The 22820-nt window shown below is 43.1% G+C and overlaps 2 protein-coding genes across 2 annotated transcripts in view; one reads left to right on the top strand and one right to left on the bottom strand.

The window, feature by feature from the left end:
- Window positions 1-9190, top strand: part of CRAT (carnitine O-acetyltransferase) — a 15194-nt gene extending 6004 nt beyond the window's left edge. The window contains exons 6-14 of the mRNA XM_009322098.1: window positions 468-642; window positions 1138-1316; window positions 2337-2437; window positions 2904-3023; window positions 3523-3645; window positions 3997-4132; window positions 4611-4673; window positions 5194-5331; window positions 5894-9190. Of these exons, the coding sequence (XP_009320373.1) occupies window positions 468-642; window positions 1138-1316; window positions 2337-2437; window positions 2904-3023; window positions 3523-3645; window positions 3997-4132; window positions 4611-4673; window positions 5194-5331; window positions 5894-6109 (1251 nt within the window). The 3' untranslated portion in view covers window positions 6110-9190. The remainder of the gene's footprint in view (window positions 1-467; window positions 643-1137; window positions 1317-2336; window positions 2438-2903; window positions 3024-3522; window positions 3646-3996; window positions 4133-4610; window positions 4674-5193; window positions 5332-5893) is intronic.
- Window positions 9191-11788: 2598 nt separating this feature from the next.
- DOLPP1 (dolichyldiphosphatase 1) lies at window positions 11789-18393 on the bottom strand. Its single transcript, XM_009322190.1, has 7 exons — window positions 18226-18393; window positions 16480-16564; window positions 16112-16211; window positions 15161-15259; window positions 13680-13808; window positions 12821-12910; window positions 11789-12197 (listed from the first exon to the last, which is right to left on the bottom strand). Exons 1-7 carry the CDS (start codon window positions 18391-18393, stop codon window positions 12161-12163), a joined length of 708 nt encoding a protein of 235 aa, XP_009320465.1. The 3' UTR covers window positions 11789-12160.
- Between the last annotated feature and the right edge of the window lie 4427 nt (window positions 18394-22820).

The raw sequence follows: 22820 nt of genomic DNA on the forward strand, positions 1-22820 counted from the left end.
ATTCCTGCTTCCTTTATCCCCTTTGGCCTTAGCTGGTCAACAGCTGGGATTGCCGTGTGTGAGCAACAGACTACGAGGCAGAAAAACGCTCTCTTCTCTGTTTCTTGTCCCTGCAATTCTGTCTCTCAAAGCCCAGAGATCACATCTGGAATTGGAAATTGTAAGTGGAAACTAGATAACAAACCCTACCACCACGGCTGAGTCTCAGAAATGGGAATTCCTCATGTGTTTTGGCCCTCATTACCGTTGTTTCTGAGCTTCTTAAAACCTGGACCGTATTTATGCCCTGCAAGGGAAGTTGGACTTGGGTCTCTCAATTCTGAGCATCCTTCAAAGGTCTGCTTACAAGCTAAGTTCTTAGGTCAGGTCTTACCCTCCTCAAAGTGGCTGTTCCCTGTTTCAGGGGCTGGACAAAAAAGATCTCTCACGTTCTGTCTCTGTCCTTGTCTGCTCTTCTCATCCTTCAGTTCTTTGAGCTGGATGTTTACAACAGTGATGGAAGTCCCCTTACCACTGACCAGCTCTTCATTCAGCTGGAGAAGATATGGAACACCTCCCTCCAAACAAACAAAGAACCTATTGGGATCCTCACCACCAACCACCGAAACAGCTGGGCAAAAGCCTACAACAACCTTCTGAAAGGTCTGTAGAGCCCCTAACATGCCAGCGCTAACAAACACCACGAATGCTTGAACTACCAACCTCACCGCTGTGCTCTGCTCAGTTCCTCCCTTTGGAAGCTTGTTTTGGACAGATAACGTGAGCTTTTTCACCTCAAAGAAGCAACTTGATTTCATTGCAAAGTATTGTTATTTCTGTTTTGGAAGGTACACAGGTGAAGTCTGAAGCTTGGTTTTAGACCTGAAATCCTAGAGTTTGTTGCCTTGCAAATAGGTGGGATGTACAAAGCATGAAAAAAGGAGGGTGAATGCAGCATGCTTGCATCTGTAACAACCCAGCTGGCTACAATCTTAATTACCGTGTACACCCCTAAATGACCAATATTGCATTGAAGTACAACGGCAATCCAACCACCCTGCATCCTTCAAACCTGCTCTTTCAAATTTAAATTTCCCTCCAATTAAAACGCAAGTTTTTCAACTCCCGTTTCTTATTTGCTGTTCATTTCTCTCCCAGATAAGACCAACAAGGAATCCGTGCGTACAATTGAGAAGAGCATTTGCACCGTCTGCCTTGATGCACCTATGCCACGGGTGTCTGAGGACATCTACAAGAGCCGTGTGGCTGCTCAGATGCTGCATGGCGGAGGCAGTCGCTGGAACAGTGGGAACCGATGGTTCGACAAAACCCTTCAAGTAAGCGCTGATGCTCTAAAGATGACATGGGTCTGGAGGAGATGCTTTTTCCTGAGACTACAAAGGTCCAAGAAATCCCAGAAACCTTTTGCAGGGAAGTTTTCCTTATATCAAGAGAGTGGAGAAATAGGGGAGACAAGGTGTGGTGGCTGACAGTATGAGATCCTATGGTTTCCCTTGCAGTCACCACAAGCACTCATTCCTGCCTCAGGGACTTTTGTTTCTTTTACTGCCTCTGCCCACGCTTATTCAGTGTAGCAGTTCTTTGTGTTCCTTGTAAATCAATTTTCTGCCTGCGGTGAACAATGCCTCGTCTGCTTGGAGGCAGCCCAAACGTAGGGAGGTCTGTTCCTTGTATCTCCTGTAGGTTTGCCACTTTTCGAGTTTCTGCCAGAAGCTGCCCAATGGCTTTTTTGTTTTGTTTTTCAAATATCAGCTGCCATCCCACGGCATCCCTCTGATCTCTTCTCCATTCAGTCCTGTCAAAAGCCTTCAACAGCAGCTGCTATTCAAGCTTCTCCTTCATTAGTTGGTGTATCCTGGCTCGTGGATAGTAGCAATGGTGCTTTGAAAGATTTTTCTCATATCTGCTGAACTCTTCATAACATTTTCAGCTATTTTGTTCCTATTTGGAACTCTTCATTGATGGGATAAAGCTTAGATGTTCCAGCTAATTGAAAAGTAAGAGTAAGCCAGCACATGGTGTTATTATTCCTGTATTATGTGTGCATCTAAGTAAATTGAACCACTCTGTATTGCCAGGACACTGAGTACACCAATATATCTACCAGGCACACTCTTACCCAGTTAATTTTGCAGAACTGTAACAGTGCTATCAGATCTTCTAGGCCTGCTGAAAGGCTTCCATTTCTGTTCTGCTAAATGAGACCTGTGTGTTACAAGGATAGGATCACCGTCCATTCTGATACAGAGCAGTGAGATACTAAGATCTCTCTGGATAGCTCCTGCTTCATGCCCTGGATGTCTGTCTTCAACGCTGTCCTCTCATGCTTCTCATAGTTCATCATTGCTGAAGATGGCTCCTGCGGTCTTGTATACGAGCATGCTCCCTCAGAAGGCCCACCCATTGTTGCTCTTCTGGATCACATCGTGGAGTACACGTGAGTCCTGCCTCCTCTACTTTTCCTCAGCATTGGAGATAGGTTTTAAACCACCTGCTCCCCAAGAACATGCCTCTTCACAGCTCACCTCCTAGGAATTTGTTCTGGAGGAAGGGTAGTGGTATGCTAATTAGGTATTGCAGTGCTTGTATTCATGAAGAGAATTGAGTGGCCAAGCTGCTCTGATAAGTTTTGCTACTGCTTCCATTCTCAGGGAATTAGACTGTTCAGAGTTAACAGGACTTTTGCCTGGGAGAGGTGTTTCTTTTGGGCAGAAGGCGCAGAAGACACTTTACTCGTACCCTTCAAAAAAACACTGTAATAGCACTGTGAAGAATTTTTCAGCCTGTGACTAGTGTCACAAGGAGTTAGGGAGGATCTCCTGTGCATTTCTACCCAGGCTCTGGTGTGCTTAGCTGGGCCTCACGTTAAAGCTCTGGTTAAACATCATCATTTCTCTATGCAGGAAGAAACCTGAGCTGGTAAGATCGCCCATGATTCCTTTGCCAATGCCCAAAAAGCTGCGGTTTAACATCACCCCAGAAATCAAGAATGACATAGAGAAGGCAAAGCAGAACCTCAACATGTAAGTATGAAGCAGTGGAGAGGTCTGGTGAGTGACTAATTCATGTCCCCCTTTGCAATGCATCAGTGGTTTAAATGAAGCTTCCCCCACTGCAGCCAGGGAGTTTTCTCAGTGACTTCTTGGGTCAACAACATTGAACCTAGCTGAAAAGCACACTAAAGCCACCTGCCAGGAATCAAGTCAAAGGTGCTGGTAATTGCCGATCCATCCCACTTCACTGAGAAAGAGCAAGGCTTTACTGGCTCTAACTAGGGATACTAGAGCGCGCACACACACACACAAGCCCATCTACCCTGGTGAAGATTTTCAGTAGTGGCCAAAAAAGCTCATCTCCATAATGCTGGCCAAACAAGTCTGTGTGTGACTGAACTCCCTCTGTCCCTGCGTAGATCAGATCCAAACAGCCTGTTCTCTGAGCCTTGTGAAAGCAACGTCTGTGCCTTTATGTCACAAGAACAAGCAACAGGCAAAGGAACGCTTCCTCTTTCTTTCCTTGCAGAATGGTCGAAGACCTGGATGTCAAAGTCATGGTCTTTCATCAATTTGGGAAAGCCTTCCCCAAGTCAGAGAAGATAAGTCCTGATGCTTTTATCCAGCTGGCCTTGCAGCTAGCATATTACAGGTAAGACCACCAATAGGTAGCTTCTCAACCTCTTCACCATCAGACTCAAATATGTGAGCTTGATAAAGGCGTCACAGGCGAGTCTCTCGCAGGCTGCTATAGCCTGCTTCCTAGGTCCCACGTTTTCCCCAAGCACTGGGGCTGAACAGCAAATCCCACTTGTGGCAGCTGCCAAGCAACAGGTGAGATTAACCGCTCTGTGTGTGTACAATCATAGTAAGGAAGCATCAGAGATCAGCTGTCAATGGGACTCACATAAAGTCTTCCCCTTGCCCCCAGTTATTCTGCTTCACAAGAGGCCATTCCTCTCAGGACAAACTCACTTCTGTGACTTTCTTCTCCATCTTACAGGATGTACGGCCACACCTGTGCCACGTATGAGAGCGCATCGTTAAGGATGTTCCGCCTGGGCCGCACAGACACCATCCGCTCCACTTCTGTAGACTCTCTTAAGTTTGTGCAATCAATGGACAGCCCTGACAAATCGGTGAGGATCTCAAAGAAGTGGAGTAAGAGGACTCCACTCCAGAAAAAGAGGAAAGCTGCTTATTTGGGTAACCCTGTGCCAGCTGGTTTCAGCTAAGCAGAACTGCACCCGATATGAAGCTGAGCTAAAACATAGCTTGGAGTATGTAGTTACACACCTTGGGTTTCATTTGGCTTTCCTTTCACCTGTATTGAAAGCCTGGGAAACAACATGTGGACATTTCTAATCCCACCAGAAAGAAGTATGTCCCTTCTAAAAGTCTGTTTAGCTACTCAGTTCTGCTACTGATGGATGGAGAACTCCATTCAGAATGAAGTAACATAGCCAAACAAAATTACTTAAAAATTAAATCTAGTAAATCTAAAAATTAGTCTAGTATAGACACACAAGGCAGAAATGTCCTCCATCCTAGAGGAACAGCCAAAATGAGGTTTTCCATTCTGCAGAAAAACTTACAGACAGATCTGTGTGTTCTCAGGACCAGGAGAAAGCAGACTTGCTGAGGAGAGCTACCCAGGCCCACAGGGAATACACTGATATGGTGAGTGTCCTCTATGCAGACAGAATTGGGGTTTTACATAGCAAATGAGGGTTCTGGTGAAAGACGAGACCTTAAGAGCTTTCTCTGCTGACATAGTGATGTGGCCATTAGTGCTGCTGCATAGGTCTAACTCTGACCTGACAGGGCTCTAGGCCACGGACTGAATGCTTTCTCTAGCTAGTGGTTTAAGTGTCCCTTGTGACTGACCTAAAGGAGAGAATCCAATATGAAAATAGCTTCAGTTCTCACTGTTGCTGATAAATGCCAAAGTTGCATGAAGACCCCTTAAACCAGAGGGAGGCCATAGGCAGGAACTGTGAGGCTGGTCCACTGTGTGTTTAATTTCACAGTCCTTACAAACAAGACTGACTACTGGTCCTAAAGGCAAGATGTAGTTTCCTTCTAACTTTAAACATTTAGAGATTTTTTTAGAAGTGCTTTTTGCTTTAACCCAAAGAAATTGATAGTTTTGCTCGCTTGCCTGCTAGACAGGCTTTCATCTAGTCTTCCCTCCTTACAGGCAATAAGGGGCAATGCAATAGACCGCCACCTCTTAGGCTTGAAGCTTCAAGCTATCGAGGACCTAGTGAGCATCCCTGAACTGTTCATGGACACAGCATATGCTGTTGCAATGCACTTCAATCTCTCAACCAGCCAGGTAGGACTCATCTAAGCAAAGATGGAACTGCTCTCTTTATTTTCATTGCCTTTCTTCTCTGCATTTCTTCTTCATTTCCTCCTGTTTGAAGCTAATCTTCATTTGGGGACAGAAATTTTTAAGCCTGCTACCAATCCCATAAAGCTGCGGATCTGATCTTACAGCTGCCACAGTCCATCTCAACCCTGTAAAATACCAGCATAACCAAGGCCAAGATCACCAGAAGTGTTTGGTGTCTACCTGCAAGTGATAGCAATTAAAGTTAGCTGCCAGAATAGCTTTATGTTCATCTGCTGTGCTGTGATTCTTACCGATACAGTTCTGCTTGTGACTTACTACAAGCTTATCTTGGGGAAAAGTAGTACTCCTTTGCAAATGCATAGGATACTAAATGGCAGAGTCCAGCATGTGTGTGGTGGTAGGCGGGTCTGACCAAAAAGGCCCTCTCCTAGAGCATTTTCATGAGATCGCAGTTTCTTCTGCTGTTGACAGAGTTGTTAGCATTTGATGGCTACATTTCTCTCTGGCTGGTTAGAAGTTTTTAATCACATTGTCTCCACAGGTCCCAGCAAAGACAGACTGTGTGATGTGTTTTGGTCCCGTGGTTCCAGATGGCTATGGAATCTGTTACAACCCTATGGATGAACACATCAACTTTGCAATTTCAGCATTCAACAGCTGTGCTGACACAAACGCAGCCCGCATGGCACATTATCTTGAGAAAGCACTGCTAGACATGAGGATCTTGCTCCAGTCCACTCCCAAATCCAAACTGTAAGAAGCAAACATGATGCAAAACCCCCAATTAAAGGGGCTATCCTTCATGCACTGAAGTTCCCAGTTCCTCAGAAAATGATTCAGGGGACAGCTTGCCCTGGAACCTAGGAGGGCATCTACCATGTGTTTTCAGCAAGAGGTTACAGAATAGTCATCCACAGATACTAGCGGTGAGAGGAAACACTGTCTGAAGCTGAAGTAGAACTGACTGGTCCTCTCCCATCGATGCAAAGTGCACCTTCCTGTCCTCAAAGAGGACTGAAATATGATTTTTATGGAACTTACTGTAAAGGAATACAGAAAGCACAATCCTTACCCAGTATCTAAATCCATTTGGTGAGGAAGGTAGTTCTTCTCCAGGAAAAGCAGGGAATGTTTATTATATGATGGAACTACTGTAAGACCAAGTCTTTTTGCTGGCTTAGTCTTCTGAAGAGCGCAGCATCTTTCAAACTTGACTGAAGATTTTTCTGCTGCTCCAGCAAAATGTCACCACTGAACTTTGGCAAGGGGAGAAAGAAGTTCTTAAGTCAGAGCAGATCCAGTCTCGTTAGAGTGCATTGCACTGCTTAACCCGGGCACTCTGACCATTGCATGCTTTACAGGCCTGGGAATGTTCTCTTCCCCTCGTTTTAGGATGCTGGGATTTCCTTTCTGTTGCACTGACCCTATTAACAACAGAATATAATTCACTACAAACTAAGGTGGGTTTTCTTGTTGTTGTTCTAGGCTTTTTGTTAAGCTTGGTGGTGTGGTCCTAGCCATGGATCTTCAGGCTCAGCATAAAGCTTTTTTCCCCACAAAGCTTCCACAGAACTCCTCTCTCACACAGGTTTTGCTAGCTTTGGCTTTATGTACCTTCACATTTGGAGAGATGAGAAGGGATTGCCTATGCGTTTAGCAGGACACTTGCTTCATTGTACCTTTCTTTAGAATTGAGGAGAAGAAACAGACGCTGACCTTCTGTTTACTACCCAGAGGGCCACATGCCTAGTCTCCTTCAGGGCACACATGTTAACCCAATGTGGTTTTATACCTTGCTTTCAGAAACACCATATTTGTGCATAATGTGTTATGCCTAAATTGTGGACAAATAAGAACGTTTCTGATCAGGAACTCCAGAACATACTTCTGTTTCTGGCCCACAAAGTTCAAATCTGTTAGAGCCAAAGGAAAAACAGCTGTGGAATCACGCTTCTTTCACATCACTCTGCTTTAACAAGGCAGAAGATCTTGAAAAGCAGAAGAAAGCTGAGAACATGCGGGCACTGTAAGTGTTTGTCCGCTGTGGCAGCCATTGTTCCTGCAGTAACAGTACTGCACCTTTTCTGCCTCTGTTGGAGGTTTTTCTTACTGCAACGTTTCTCAGATTTGTGCCAGCTCTATTCTGTGAGAGAATGATCTCATGATAGTGTTTTCACGTTCAGTTGACAAACTTGAGACAGTAAAAGATTATATATAAACATTAACTACAATTTTAGCATAGGAATTTTTGTAAGCACTACTTCCAATGAATCTGCCAGAATCCAAGCTCCTGACTATACTTTTATTTAGTGAAACCGTACGGTAATGAAGAATTCTAGTGCTATTTCTGCAACAGGAATTTAATATTCAAATTGCACACCCTTGAAGATGTGGCTGCTGGGACATCACCATAAACAAGAAGCATTAGGAGTCTGATGGCCTGTTTTGTTACAGGGAAATATTTGATCATAATTGCTACTTTTCTGATCATAGAACAGCAAGGGACATGATAAAAGCGCCTTGGTGAACGTATGTGAAGAAATTTGCACTAAACCTGTTTGAAGTAAGGGCGGGGGGTATCATTCTAACTTGCTTCTTGAAAGACACAGGCCAACACTATTGCATTTTTCCTAAAAGGATGTTATTTCAAAGCTTCTATCTTATACCTAAATAAACCTTAAAAAGGAAAATTTAACTGAAACTCACCTGCACAGCCAGTGATTGTATGAACTGCCACTTTCACATCATCTACATGGATTTAGTTGATCTTTTAGAAGAATCCTGAATGGAGTGAGATAGTCTAAAAAAAAACCAAACAATAGGAGCACTACAAACCTGCGAGCACACATCCCTGCTCTGTTGACTCCTCTGTATGAATTAGACTGAAAACTGCAAGAGGATACTCAGTATTATCATGGTGTAAGTGATTGTGTAAATACTACATAAAAGACCAAACCTTGCTGGAATAACATCTGGGCTTATGGAGCCTTTTACATTGGAAAAAATATTCCTTTTGCCAAAGTAACCCTTCCCCTGTACTGAATCTCTCTCTGTTGCTAGGGGATGAGTTATTTTTCCCTGTCTGCAATGCCTTCAACCACTGATGCTACAGTATTGCCACTTAAGTATTTGAGACTGGCCCTTTTCTACTTCTGTCTCAAAGGGGAAGGGTCTCAAAGGAAAGTGCCTATTAAAGATTAAGCAGAAGGACACTCTGCTGTGACTGTATCTCAGAAGATGGGATTGATCTATCCTGGATGTCTCACTAGCTTCAGCAGAGTACAGCTGCAAGAAGCAGACTATCACATTGAAAGAGATACAAGATTCATAAACTTAATGCATCCTTAATGATACACGGAGCTGAAATTCAGATGAATGAAGCTGATTTTTTAAGTGCTTGAAAGGACACTAAAATCATTACAAGGTTTTTCCTTTAAAAAGTCTTTTCTTATTGTAAAAGTTCTAAAGTGTGATGTCCTCTTGATTCATACCTTCTTGATTTTCTCTGGTGTTGACTTACTGAATACTATTCTCCTCCCTGTTTACGATTGTCTGATTGTTTTATGAAGAGATGTCCATTGTAGTAAAGGCACATTAAGTACAAGAAACTTAAGTTCCAGAAGAACTACCCATTTGGAACAAATAATTTAAGAAATGTATAGACTGAACATATCAGATAACTCTTGGGGTGTGAGTGCAATTTATGACACAGCCTGGTAGTGTTGCATGCTTTGCTGGTTAGCTGTGTTAAATACTGTTTTGGTAGTGTAATCCATGTCATGCAAAGTTTTGAAGTGTTCTTTGAATAAACTAAAACACAATAAACAGATAAGTGCTACAGAAAGGCTTAAATCTCCTTAGACACTGCAGAAGTTACGTAACTACCCTTATGGGAGGATGTTTGTGTGGGGACAGCAAGAACAGTGAACCACAGCATTCTGTCACCTTCCTTTTATTGTCTTAGTGTCTCCATCCAGCCCCCTTGAGTACAGGGGAGGAATAGAAAGCATCTGCTTGCAAAGCCACATATTCCAAAGAAAATACTCCATTTCAGAAAACTAGTGGCAGGAGACTTGATACAAGTGTAGGATAATAAGGCAGAGCTCAAATCTTTTTCCCCACACAGCACCATTTAGTTAAGAAAATCCATGGGATCACTAAGGAATTTCTACTATATCAAGTATTGCAGATTTCTGGAAAGGTACAGCAAAAGTAGGCAGAAGATGCAGATTACAAACAACTCACAGAGAACAGAGGAGAGTTTATTACAGTTTCTTACAAGAGCTCTTCTTCCTCTCCCTCACTCCTAAGAATTACTGTAGGAAGCTTGGGTTTGAAGGCAACATGAAGTGGAACAGGTTTTTACACTACACTGCATCTCCAGAGGAGATTAAACCTCTTCCCTATGCTCTAGTTCTCAATAGGTGCTTCCACATACAGTTTTTCCAGCAGTCTGTCGTAACAGCTTAAGAGAGGCTAGGGAAGTGCTAGCCACTCTTCAAACAATCCACTCAGCCTCGTCCTTGGCGAAGAGAGTTGTGATCTCCCTTCTGGCTTTGTAAGTTAACTTACAAGAGAGATAAAGAGAAAATAAATGGTTTTGCAAGACATAAGTGATTAGTACCAGCATTCAAACTGAAACATATGGTACCACCACGTCATGTGGCCTATCTGATGTCCTGTTTCATTTTAATAGAGCTGTTCTAAGTCAGATCAACTGTCCTTGTGAAAGCTGCAAGATGCCTCTTTATTCTGATGCACCTTCAAAGCATATCCAGTGCTCAGGTCCTTCTGATGTTAACAGGATTGCTCATGATATGTGAATACTAAACAGTTCTTTAAAAAAAAATTTGCTGTAACAACTGAAAACAGTTACTTTACTACCCATAGCTACTTAAACACAGAAACTTAAACAGCCTTCATTCCTGATCTCATAGATCAGGATCACTGCTTTCTACAGTTAACACTCTGGTTGTCCAACAGTTTCTGCAGCAGCTCCCACTCCATACGAACACACAAACTCCTATGGCAACAGGCACAGATGAAAACTTAAAAAAAAAAAAACAAGATGAAGAGAAACACATCTCACTTCAAGCAGCTTTATAATGCAGGAGTCTGATAAAGTGGAGATAGTAAAACAGGCAGCAAGACTGAGATGTGACAGTCATTTTACCTCTGCTCACATGACTGCATCGAAGGCACACCGATGACCTTTGAGCCAGTTCAGAAGCTGTCCTTTATCTGTGAAAGTTCAAGTCAATTGTGCTTTGAATAAATACTCCCCTGTAGTTACACTTGAACTGCTGCACTATATACTAGAAATACAGAAAGTGTCCATGCACAGCCCTGAAGCACTTTGAGTATAGCCCTTGCCAGGTTAACTCATGGATCACAGAAGTTGTAGGCATCACCAGCACACACAGATGGCAGGCACACTCCCACAGAGACACAGCATCCAGAGAGCTGACTGGCCAAACAAAGAATCGGAATGGAAGAAGGATGGAAAGCAAAACTTGCTTGTAGGAGTTCAGCATTGAAGGTTACTACTGCAGAACCCCGACCAAGCCACTGTAATAACTGGTAGGAGTCTCTGCTAGAATAAGCCCACTACTCAAGTTCACGGTTGGATTCTAACACGACTCTTCGAGAAGTAATTCAGACAGCAGCCTAGCTAGTTATTAGTCATTCGCCTTGTTATTCATTTATGGTTGTCACTTTGTTCATTCTTAAAAATCCCTCCCTTAAGCTTTAACAGAAAAAAAATTTAAAATCCAGTGCTTAAGACAGAGACTAGCAACTGAATTTTGTAAGGCTTTCGGCTGACTCGTACTGGAGCACAGCACTGCTTATAACCAAACAGGCTTTCTAGTGCCATCGGTAGCACACTCAGTACAACATAAGCTGTACAGATCACAGCAACCCTGAGGTAATAAAAGTATAAAGGAAGAGATGGAATAAACATGAGATATGTATGATAATCTTGCCACCTAGAAGAGATTCTGAGAAAGACACTCTTGCTAATTACACAACAGGAGCAGCAGTGGAAAAAAAAAAAAATAGTCAGTATATTTCAGTTTTTCCTTTGTTTTACACACACACTCCCCTTAATGGTATCCGTGCAGGCTTCCCTGCAGAACCGTCACTAGTGTTAAAAATCAGATCTTTAGTCTTTCTTTCCATCTGTACAAAGTGCAGCTGGAATCAATTTTGATCTCCCAAAGTGGTTGCAAAAAGGAAAGGAAGCCTTCCTCTCCCTTCTGCCCCATCACAGTTCCCCTCCCTCCTAAGAAGTTTTTAAAAATTAAAAGCCCTAATTAAGCATGATCAACTTGAGATTAGTTTGGTCATCTTCTTCCAAAAACAAAAACCCAAAACAAAAAGCAAAAACAAAACACACAATCAATGCCTCACCCACCCCAAAAACAATAGTTCCATTTAAAAAAATAAATAAATAGTGTGTATATTTCATGCTGGAAAAAAAAAGTCACAGAAAGGATTCATTTTTGGTTTTCCCTCCCCCGAACATGACACCAGGCATTTTCTCCCCCCTCCCCTGACGTAGACATGATGGTACATTCCAACCAGCAATGTGCATCTGTGTTGAAAATGAGTTTGTACTCCTGCACGGTCCCACATGCATCAGGGAGCATCCAGCTAGCTGCTAAAGCAGAGCAAAGGCTTTCAGGTTTTGGGTATAGTCCCTGCCTGTTCCTTTGGTCCGTCTGTTAAAAGGCTCCTTGCTGCTCCCAGGTCTCTGCTCTTGTCTGTCTCCGTTAAAACGTGCACTCTGGTCCCCACACTTCCCGAGTCACTGGAGCTTCGTACCCAGCTTGCGCTGTCTGTTTCTGCAACGGCAACACAGAGGGCAGGGTGAGAGAGATGGCCCCAACCCTGTCGCAGGGTATTGCGGCAAACCAGCAGGCAAAAGATAGGAGGATTAAAGTAAGGCTCTGCTTAGCTCCATGCAAAAATAAAACTGCCCCCACCATACTCTAAAAGGAGATCGGTCCTTCCCACTCTTTACAGTCCTAGAACATCCACCATCCACCAACCAGGGGAGGTCTAGATTGGATGTGAGGAAAAATTTCTTTACTGAAAGAGTAGTTAAACATTGGAACAGGCTGCCCAGGGAAGGGGTTGGGGCACCATCCCTCGCTCTCTTCCAACCTTAATGATTCTATGATTCTATGTCTTAAGTGTGCACAAGCTCATATGCAGATGCAAGATTATAAACGCTTGCAAAACACACGGGCTAGGGAGCTGAAATTCTATTTAAATGAAACATTCTTTAATCTCACACTCCCCAACAGACTCACCTTCCAGATGCAGTGGTTAACCCTCAACTTGGTATTTCTTTACTCTGCCCTATTCTACCCACAGCAGCTATCTACATATTAGAAAATAAATTAATAATTACATCTGACAAGTCAAACCAGGTACAGCTCTTCCCCCCCCTCAGGTCACTTACCTTGCCTCTGCTCTCGTGACTGTGTATTCGAACCACAGGATGTTAGGAATGAGGCTGGTATCTCGGATTAAAAAGAACTCTGAAATTGGCCTGGAAGTAGACAAGGTGGTGGAAAAGGGAAATAATTAGACTTCCTTCACCACAATTCTGATCAAAATAAAAAAAAAATAGCACAAACACTGCTCCAGACTTAACATTACTATTGCATTACCCTTCAGTCTGGGAAAGGGGCTCCTTGTTACATTTAATCAAAAAAAAACCCTCTTGTTTTTCCTTTCCTTATACAGTGTGTCCAGACTATATTACATTTAAATGGTTTTGCGATTTCACTAGGTCATTAGACCTTCATTATGAAAGGTCTGTCCTGCTTGAAAAGCTTCTCCAGCACTCTGCCACACCTCACAACTTTAGTAGGGCTTTACAAAAAACAGTTGCCTGAACTTCCTCTCTCCCCTACCCATATCATCAGGCAAAGCTGTATGATCCTTTGTATAAGCAAAACATAGAGGAACAAGTAGGTTACACAGCCGCACAACAGTCAGTATGCAAAACTGAACAAAACCCAGGAATTCCCATTTCTAACATCTGTAACTTAGGTGGCTCATAGAAGTTTGAGCAGCCCATTTACAGTCAGGGCTTGTACAGCTACAACTAAAGTTTTAGAGACTGAAGTATCTTTACGTTTGTTTTGCTTTAGATGCAAGGTACAATTTTTACACCGATTGACTAGAAAAATTTTCTTTTGCCAGGGAATTCTACTATACCTGTGTTACCAGCTCACTGCAAGGGACTCATTTAATGAGCAAAACAGCAATCCACAAAATACAGACTTGCAGGAATAAAACCTCCACAGACTTACCATGCAGCTATCCTTGGGAAGAGAGGAGTTAATATCTCTTGTGTGAAGGCAAACCAGGCTATGGCCATAATGCTTCCTGCCACACCTCCATATAAGACTTGGCTCCAGGTGTGGTAAAGCAAATAAACCCTGCAGTGGAAGAGAAGAGTCACCAGAAAAGCTTTAAAACAAGAGGAGGCATGACTCAAGGGCTGATGTTTCACTGGACCCTCAGACATTCTGAGCAAGTTATCCTCCAGATGTTAAGAGTGGGTATCTTACTTTTTTCATTAAAAAGCTGGCAAAAAAGTGGGGGAAAAAACTGGGAAAAACTGTCTTCCCTGCTACAGCAGTTTCAGCTCAGAGCGCTTCTAGTTTGAGCTTAACTCAATAACCCTCCGCATTCTTCTTCATATATCTCTGGATTAGCTGAGGAACTATTACCACTGGTTCCCATGAGAGACTTTTCTAAAGCCAGTAACAAGACAAGTCCCCTCCAAGCCACCAAAGCTGGGCTTAAAGGCTTTTAAGAACATACACACCATTTTTGTTATGATTTTGCTGCTCTCAAATGTGACAGCACGAAGGCTGCACTACCACAGCGTGCTTACTGTGACTGCAGCCATTCAGAAAGCTGTATTAATGGTCTGTTAAGTTATGCTCGCCCTGCACACGAGCTACATGAGTCACATTCAAAATTCTTTTCACTCATATATCATAAAGCCATTAAGATCATCTTATCTGACTCTCTGCCTAGCACAGCCCACTGGATTTCCTCAAATTAATTTTTATTTTAATTAGATGATATATCTCTTACGAAATTATCCTGTCCGGATTTTAAAAATAACCAGTAATAAGGAATCAGCTCTAGTGTACAGTCAACTGTGCCAACAGGTAATTACTTTCCTGTAGAAAACATGGCCTTATTTCTAGCCTGAATTTGTCTGGTTTCCAATCACTGGAGCTCATTTTATATGTGTGTGTATATATATTTTTTTAAATCTACTAAAGGGAAAAAAAAATCATTATCAAAGTTTCATTTTCTTCATTCACCTTAATACAACTGAATCTTGCAAGTCAAACAGCTATAAATGTTTTTATTAACTAACGCTCAAGCAAAACAATTAGTTTGATCAACTGTAGCAATCCACATGCTGCAGATGCTGGTGTGCCAAGGCATGGTGTAATGCTTTCATGATTAGTGCTGGAAAGAGGGCGAGGCAGTGAGGCTAGAGCATGGCAATGGAGCCGATGGGGAATTGCTACAAGCTCAACTCATCTTGGGTTTTATAAATGCTTCTGTGAAGCACCACACATGTAGCACCTTTGTTTGCTTATTTGAAGGGTCTCATGGCAACACAGCAGCTTCCACAAAGCTCTGACTTGTACAAATGCAGTCATCAAGAATCAGATCAGAAATGCAGGATAAGGAATGACAGGTCTGCTGGCTGTTAAAGGCCACAGGACTGTATGAGAGCATAAGACAAACAATTGCTCCATACCTACTATATGAGACTAGCAAAGCCACTGTGACGAGGCAGATGGACAGCACATGTCGCCATAGTAAATCCAGAAACCTCGCATTGTTTGTTTGGTGCATTCTGAAAGAGATGGAGAGCCATTAGCACAGTGGCAGGGAGCTGAGCAGTCCTTATCTCTGTTCTCACTATCTCTGAAACCCTAGGAAAGCTCTACTCCAGTGGGGTCATGGACAGCTTGATACCATCCCAGCAGCAATCTGTCCCACTGGCAGCAGTTAAAGAGAACCCAGAAAGCCATACTTCTCTCTCTCCAACTGTTAACAGGGATTGCTGTGATGGAAGGCAGAATGCTCACAATTACTGCAACTGATGCGAAAGGCACGTGCTGAGCATATGCAACAGGGAGCCAAGACGTCAGAGTCCCTCCGTCGTCCACAAAGCTAGGAGGAACTGTGAGTTTTGTCTTTCTCCACATGTGGAGCCACAAGACAGAGCCATGCCCCAGCGAGAATTTCAGAAAAGCACAGCACAGCATGTAAAACCAGTACTTGATAAGGGAGATGAACTAAAAGGTCATGCAAGTGGGCAACAGGTATTACCTAAAAGATTGCAGACAACCCCACTGACAAAACTGAGTAGACACATGAGAAAGCAGCTCTTCTTTCCTCCTCCCTATTCCCCCCCCTCTTCCCTCACACTGGTGGATCATCATGGCTTAGAAAAAGCAAATCAGGAGACCTGTACCCAGATAGGCATAGGAGGCCCACCCGTACCCTTCAGTTTTCAGCAATGGTAACTACAGTCCTACATTCAGATTGAGATAGACATGCTTCATCCACCCTAGCCACAGAAAATTGTGCAGTTCCTCAGATTTAATTCCATTATGCCACTTGGGTGGCACACAGTAAGGGAGCCATCTATTTAAGGTGTTTCAACATTATTAACAGCCAAAACCTGACATTGAATTTTTACCTTAAATAAAGGAACAGAAAGGAATAGACAGAGAAAAACCACATGAATTGGGAGTGGCTGGACGGCATCCCATATTTTGTGGTCACTGTTGAATGGGCTTCTGGGAAGAGAAGAAGAAAGAGTATGGTCAAGGTCTACTCTGTACATAGCAGCTGGAACGTTCCAGATGTGAAGCCAGACCACTCTGCTGGAGTATGTGCACATGAGTTCACAGGACACGTCTCTGCTCAGATGGCTCTGCCAGCCTTCTTACACCCAAACATCCACAGCCAACATGAGGCAAAGGGGAAAATACCCTCTAACCCCCCAAAGTTAGCATTCCACTCAAAACTCAACCGACACCGTGACACCAATGGGCCATACCATACCTTCACAGGGCCGAGGCTCCCGGATTACATTTTTTATTAACCAGTTCACTCCCTCGTTGAATGCCAGCCCTCCCAAGAAAGAGATCTGTGAAGGCAAGACAACTGTGTCATCCTATCTAAAAGATCCATCTACTTACCAAGCTCTCTCTGTTGACAAAACCCCAAACCATATGTTTCTAGTTTTCTTTTTTGACTACTAGAGTTAAAACCAACGGCTTCAAAATTCTCTACCTGAGGAAGAAAAGCATTTCTTTTTCAGCCCACTTTGTGTATTTGGCAACATATTGTGTATATGCAGCTTTTCAGCAGATGATACACAGAAAGAGACAAAAATGACACTGTATAGCAATTCCGTTAGCATATTTCCACCAGCAAGTATAGAAAGTGACATTTTTTTAAATAGGGCAGGTTTTAAGGGATTGTCTTTCCCCGACGACCAACAGGGGGAGTGCACTCACTGTTATTTGGATAAATAGCTTAAAAAAAGGTGACTTTTAGGCTTTCTGGCTTTTCCCTTTATGAATATTTCCATCTTGAAGTTGCTGTCTTCAGTCTACAATGAAGTCACATTCTGAACTGAGCCAGACTGGTAGCATTTATTTTTACTCTTTAATTCCATAGTCCATACACCTCCCCTAAATCAGTCTTGCTGCTGTGATCAAATTCCCAGCTGGTGATGATAATCTGCCTCCTTAACACTCTGTCCCGTTCCAGATGATGGAGCAATTTTTCACCTTATGTCCTGCGCTACGGGTCAGGCTGCTGCAAGTCAGCTAGTGCCTCTCTCCACCTCAATGGTGACTTCCCACATAAAGAACTGGGAATCAACCTCAACACTTGTCTCATTACCAATGCCTAACAAGCCCCTGTATTCAAAAACCTATAAGTTTGTGCAATAGTTACTCTAACTTATTCTCTCTTTTAGATCAACAAGAAACCTTTGGGTTGCCAAAACTTAACAGCTGCCTCTCCTAGCTAGCATCGGCTTAATAACCTAGAAGTCCCATTCCCAGGTCCCTTGAGCCACTGGTTCCCATGACACCGTGGCCTTATATTAGAAATCTGATGCCCAAATCCTTTCACTGGCCCCTATTTTATCTGTTCACTGAGGGCAAATGTTACAAGAGGTTTATACCTCCTAAAGGGAATTTATCCATGACACTGATTCCCAACTACCTGTCAGAGCAGACAGAAGCCACTATGTATTAAAAAAAGTCCCTTGTTAGTCACTTGGACAGAAGCAAGTCTCTTCTGTCCCTGGTATTCAATTCACAGCTGGGAAGCAGCCCTTATAGACAGATCCACTCCCTTGGGAATCTGGTTTTATTTTGTGGCCCCTTTTCTGCCTCAGTAGTTCAAAGAAAGCACATCCTATTGAGTTACAGACACCACCTCCTGCATACGCTGCCAATCTTGTAGGGCCCTACCAGTGCTATGATCCCACTGGATCTTGGGAGTGTTCAGCCTCTGCAACTGCATTCTTTAGTTCCTCAGACATGTCCCTCGATGTTTTTGGACAGATAATGCCCAAAACATACCACAGAGTAACAGAAAACTGTCAGCAAAGGCTAAGCTGTCTTTTAACCTGGTACAGGTGATAAGTGTCTCCTGCTGTTCTTTGACAGGAAGATCACCTTACCTAAGCTTGCTCTTTAGAGAGAAAAAGAAGTGTGAATACAGGAGCACCAGGTGACAAAGGAAAAGACTTGTCATAAGGAGAAGCTAGGAAGGGAGAGAAGGACTCACCGTGTGAAGCTCTCTCTTGAATATGATGAGTGTTACAAAGCCAACAATAATGAATATTGGACCAAGACTCAAATAGGCTAAAAGCTGACCAGAGAAATCACCTAGGGAAACAAACAAGAGAAACAAATCAGTTTGAACTTCACAGGTACTTGCCTGCCACCAGAGCATGGGTCAGTTGGTGCCCTCAATCACGGAGAGCAGAGGGGCAAACTCAGCATTGCGGCAAGTCTCCATTTTGCAGACTGACTACTGCTGCTCGAAAGGAGCCAAGGCAAGGAAGACAGCAGTGCTTACATGCACGTTCAAAAGCAGGGATGAGAGGAGCCTGGCATCGTTCAGCAGAGATTACTGCCAGCCAGTGTACAACAATGACCATGGGTGTGGGCCCAGAGTCACTTTAATCCAACATAAGCAGAGGCTGCTGCAAAAGAAGCAATGTCTTTCCCTCCCCCTCATTCATATTGCCTCCCTGTGCCAGCAATTACCAGCAAGCACTCCCCAAACAAATCCTTTCCCACTCCCTTACTAAAATGGGTTAGTTTTCAGCTGGATCAGCTCCCTAATCTGTCTCACCATGTGTCTGCATGAACACTAGCATTAGCAAAACGGGGAGGAAATAAATAGCTAAACATAGCAGGAGATAAAGGGAAAAAAAGGAGACTCTGCTTTTTAACCAGTAGCCCACTTGTATCAGAGAAGTGACTATGGGCCTCCACCCCAAATAGCAAAGTCTAGTTATCGCCCAGGGAGAATCAGGGAGCAGCAATGGGACCTCACAAGAGGTCATAAGGTACCTCAAAACCTTTATCCTGAACTATCACAGACACAGAAGTAGGCAAACAACAGTAAAGAGCAGTTATGTATTTTGATCTAAGTTTCTCTTGCCTCTGTTCCCTGAAAAAGGACACGTACAAAAGTATTTGGAGAAGATGTCAGCATAAATTCCGAGGAAACAAAAAATTACCAGAATAATTTTGCTCCAAGATCAGCAATTCACATCAGGAGAGCGAGAGACAGCAGTCACTACAAAAATGCAGCATGAACCCAGTGAGCAACTTAAGAGACAGGGTACTTTCTATATTGGTTCTCGGAGACTAGATCTTGTCCATCCCATCACTGAACACAAAAGGATCAGCCCCCACATAAATTTATCCTTCCTCCCTCCTCTCAAAAAGGAACAGGATGCCTCTGCAAGGCTGAGCATTGGACGCATTCCTAGATCAATTCCACTGCAAGATACTGAGTCTCCCCAGCCCACGCACCCACATTTTAAAACAGCACTTGGCAAAATGGACTTTAACCTCAGCCTCTGAGCACTGGAGCTGATAAAAAAAAAGTTACCGCACTGCTACAAAGTTCATGCTGCTGATGATGTTGCCACATAGTTGTGGTTACATCAGGTACAGTGCACAGATCCCTCTTGAATTCCAGACTCCGGGTTAGATTTAGGAACCACCAACATCATCAGCAAGGATTACTTGCAGGAGTTTTAGTTTGCAACACCAGTGAAATTAGGAAGAGCTGGAGGACAAAACCCCCAAGACGACTGGGTTTTCACTGAAGCGAGGTTCTATTTTGTTTTTAACCTGAAAAGCACTAGAAGACACTGAATTTGAAACTTTTCTTGCACCATATGGCAGGTTTGCCTTGCATCAGGTGGGTTCCAAATGCTCCCAAAGCAGAACAGCAATGTATTATGGTAATGCAAAGCGGATGTAAGTGACAGCATCCGTTACCTGGCAATAGAGAATCAAGCCCCTTATGCTTTTACATAAACCACAAACTCTCAACAAAATGAATCCTGTCTTAAATGGTGAGGGACTTAATGAGACAAGCCACCAGACAATCAAAACTACCCTGAAAACCTTGGGAATACTTTCCAATAGTCTCAATTCCAGTGCTACCAACTGAAGATAGCTAGCTCATCATGGAGGAATCACCATGTTTCAGATCACCCACTCTGTTAATCCACGGTACGGAAAGGCTTAGCACTTCAAGACTAAAAGCCATAATTTTGTCAAGTAGAAACCAAACCAGATTTGGGGGTGGTGGTGGTGGTGGTGTCTATTTCTCATGCAGATGGCAGAAGATACTTCAGGAAGTAGTCTTTTAATTTAAATAGCATCAGCAGTACCAAACTCAAGATCCTCCATTATGTTATCATATTACGCACCCAATAAATCAAGCCACCCAGACTTCACCAGCACGCAACCCACACTTGCACCTGAGGCAGAGAACCAGAAACCACTGCTCCCAGACAGAGGGGTCCCATCCGCTGCCTGCAGACAGAGTACCAAGTCCTTTACTCAGACAATCTTGACACAATAGCTCCCCAAACATTTCAACTGTCCTTTTAAAATAGAACAGAGATAGCATTAATAATGTTTCATATTACTGCGGCTAACAGCAATCAAACAGAATCACATTCTGAAACCGCTTTTTCTAGGGGAGGAGGCACATGAATAGCTGTGCACTAACTGAAGGCAGCACTTTTGCTATGCCCTGGGAGCTACAATGGGAAGTCACCGATGCCATCATAAATGTCCTCACCTAGATTAGCGGTTTAAGGCAGAGCTGCACTAACTAAACCAGCTCCAAAATGACTGGAAATCCCCAGTGAAGAAGGCAAAGCAAGCTTCAAGAAAAAAGGCCAGCGCTGATCACAGCGCTCCCGGGGCCTCAGAGCATGATTACTTGTGTCACTCCTATCTACTCTCACACTCCAGTGCACTCAGAGACTTATTCCCAGGGAAAGGGGACTTGCAGGAGAGCCGACAATTAGAAGTCCAGTCAGATCTAGCAAGCAGGTCTCCCCTCTACCTTTTTATAAAAATTAATTTCTCTTCATTTTACTAAACTTGGGAATTTTAAAGCAATTCCTCCAACCAATGAGAAGAGAGACAAAACCTCTGGAAAATGCAAAAGGAAAATCTATTTAAAAAAAAACAAAACCGAAGCTATATATTAAATTCTGCTTTTTTGAAGTCTAGCCTCCCCTGGACATCATTTGGGGCTTATGTTGCAAAAATAAAGAACCCAACTACCTCATTTTTAGGCACAGAAGAGATAAATAGGTGAAATGCTATACATAGCTCAGAAGCACGCTATTTTTTTCAGCCTTCATTCAGCATCATCTTCTGCTCCAATTCAACATTTTACCCAGCATTCCTTCAGTGGAAATATCCAAGCTTTACCACATTAGCTTAACCTGTATATAATGTAAAAATATGAATCAACAGCACTCTAACCACATCCTACCACAAGATCTAGCTTTACCACCATCACTGCTTCCTATTGAAACATCTATTTGTGGCACTGCTGCTGGTCGTATGTTCTTGATTAAATGCATGTGTGCAGGTTGCACAGACAACATGCAGTGTATGTGTGTCACATGCGTTTACACCAGTAAATATTCATGATGGATCGTCATTTCCTCTACTTGCACATATCCTGATATCACAAGCTGTGGGACAGTAAAAATATCTTCAGGAGGCTTTAAATTACAGCATAAAAGGCACGCAGCAGGCATGAAACTTCTGCAGGAAAATTAAACATAAAACCCCACATTAAAGCAGCCAAGCAACTGAGTGGATCTGCTTCTTTCAACAGATATTACTTAGCTACGAAATGAGCCCTGACTAGCGAGCTACCACCCTAAACAGAAATCACAGCAAGGGTTATCAGAACAAACATTCCTATAGGAGCAACACACACTGATACTGAATAGCAACGAGAACTGCTGAGCCAAAGTATATACACAGCCCAAGCACCTTTGCTCCAATGGGTTGATTCTGCACGCTTGCCTCTCCAACTCTGCGTGACTGTAGTAAACACCCTTCACAACTAAGAAAACAGGAAGATTCTCTGTCATTCTGCAGAGAAAGGGTTTGGCATGCCAGGTTTCTCTCCTTAAAGAGTTTGTCCAATGTGAGAAGAGGAGATCCAGAAAGTCCCAGAGCTTTAAGAATCCCAGCTGCACTGAAGAGAGGAAGTTTTTTTTCTTTTCTCCAAATAATAATAAAAAACCCAAACAAACCAGGAACTCAATGTTTCTCCAGTGAAACTCACCCTACAGACAGGAAGTCCCTGAAGATGAGTTTTAAGTCTGCAACAAAAAGTCATCCCATGCAAAGCAATGCATACGGGAAAAAACAACCCTAATTATACACGCAACATGACAGGATTTAGTTCAGTTCTTATCAAACCAGAAACCCTCAGGCTTAGTGTGAGCCAATACCTTCAGAGCAATATCCAATGCTCTGCAGCAGTCAAAAAGGCAAGAACAACATTTTTAAGAGCAAAACAAGTTACTGTTACAGCACTACAAAAATTTATTATGCGATTCTGGTGTCACTGTCTAAAAAGGGATAGTAAACACAGGAAAGGCAAATAGAAAGGGGACAAAGATAACAAGAATGGAACAGTAGCCACTCAGAAAATATCAAATAACTCGGATTTTCAGCTGAAAAAGGAAAACAGAGGATACAACAGTTCTATAAAGTCATGAATGATATGGAGAAATGGACAGCAAACATTTGTTACCTCTCACTGCACGTGAGAGAGCGAGCGATGAAATTGCTGAGCCGTGGACTTAA

The sequence above is a fragment of the Pygoscelis adeliae genome, unplaced genomic scaffold (assembly GCF_000699105.1).
Source record: "Pygoscelis adeliae isolate BGI_AS28 unplaced genomic scaffold, ASM69910v1 Scaffold114, whole genome shotgun sequence".
NCBI classification, from domain to species: Eukaryota; Metazoa; Chordata; class Aves; order Sphenisciformes; family Spheniscidae; genus Pygoscelis; species Pygoscelis adeliae.

Excerpts from the sequence above, each read along its gene's own strand:
- DOLPP1 (XM_009322190.1), bottom strand. The coding sequence starts at position 18,393 with ATGCTCTGGTGGCAGGCAAGTACCTGTGAAGTTCAAACTGATTTGTTT. Across the intron at positions 16,212-16,479 it reads GGAGCCTCGGCCCTGTGAAG|AAGCCCATTCAACAGTGACC; the intron begins GTATGGTATGGC and ends TTCTCTTCCCAG. Across the intron at positions 13,809-15,160 it reads TTGCTAGTCTCATATAGTAG|GGTTTATTTGCTTTACCACA; the intron begins GTATGGAGCAAT and ends CTTCCACTGCAG.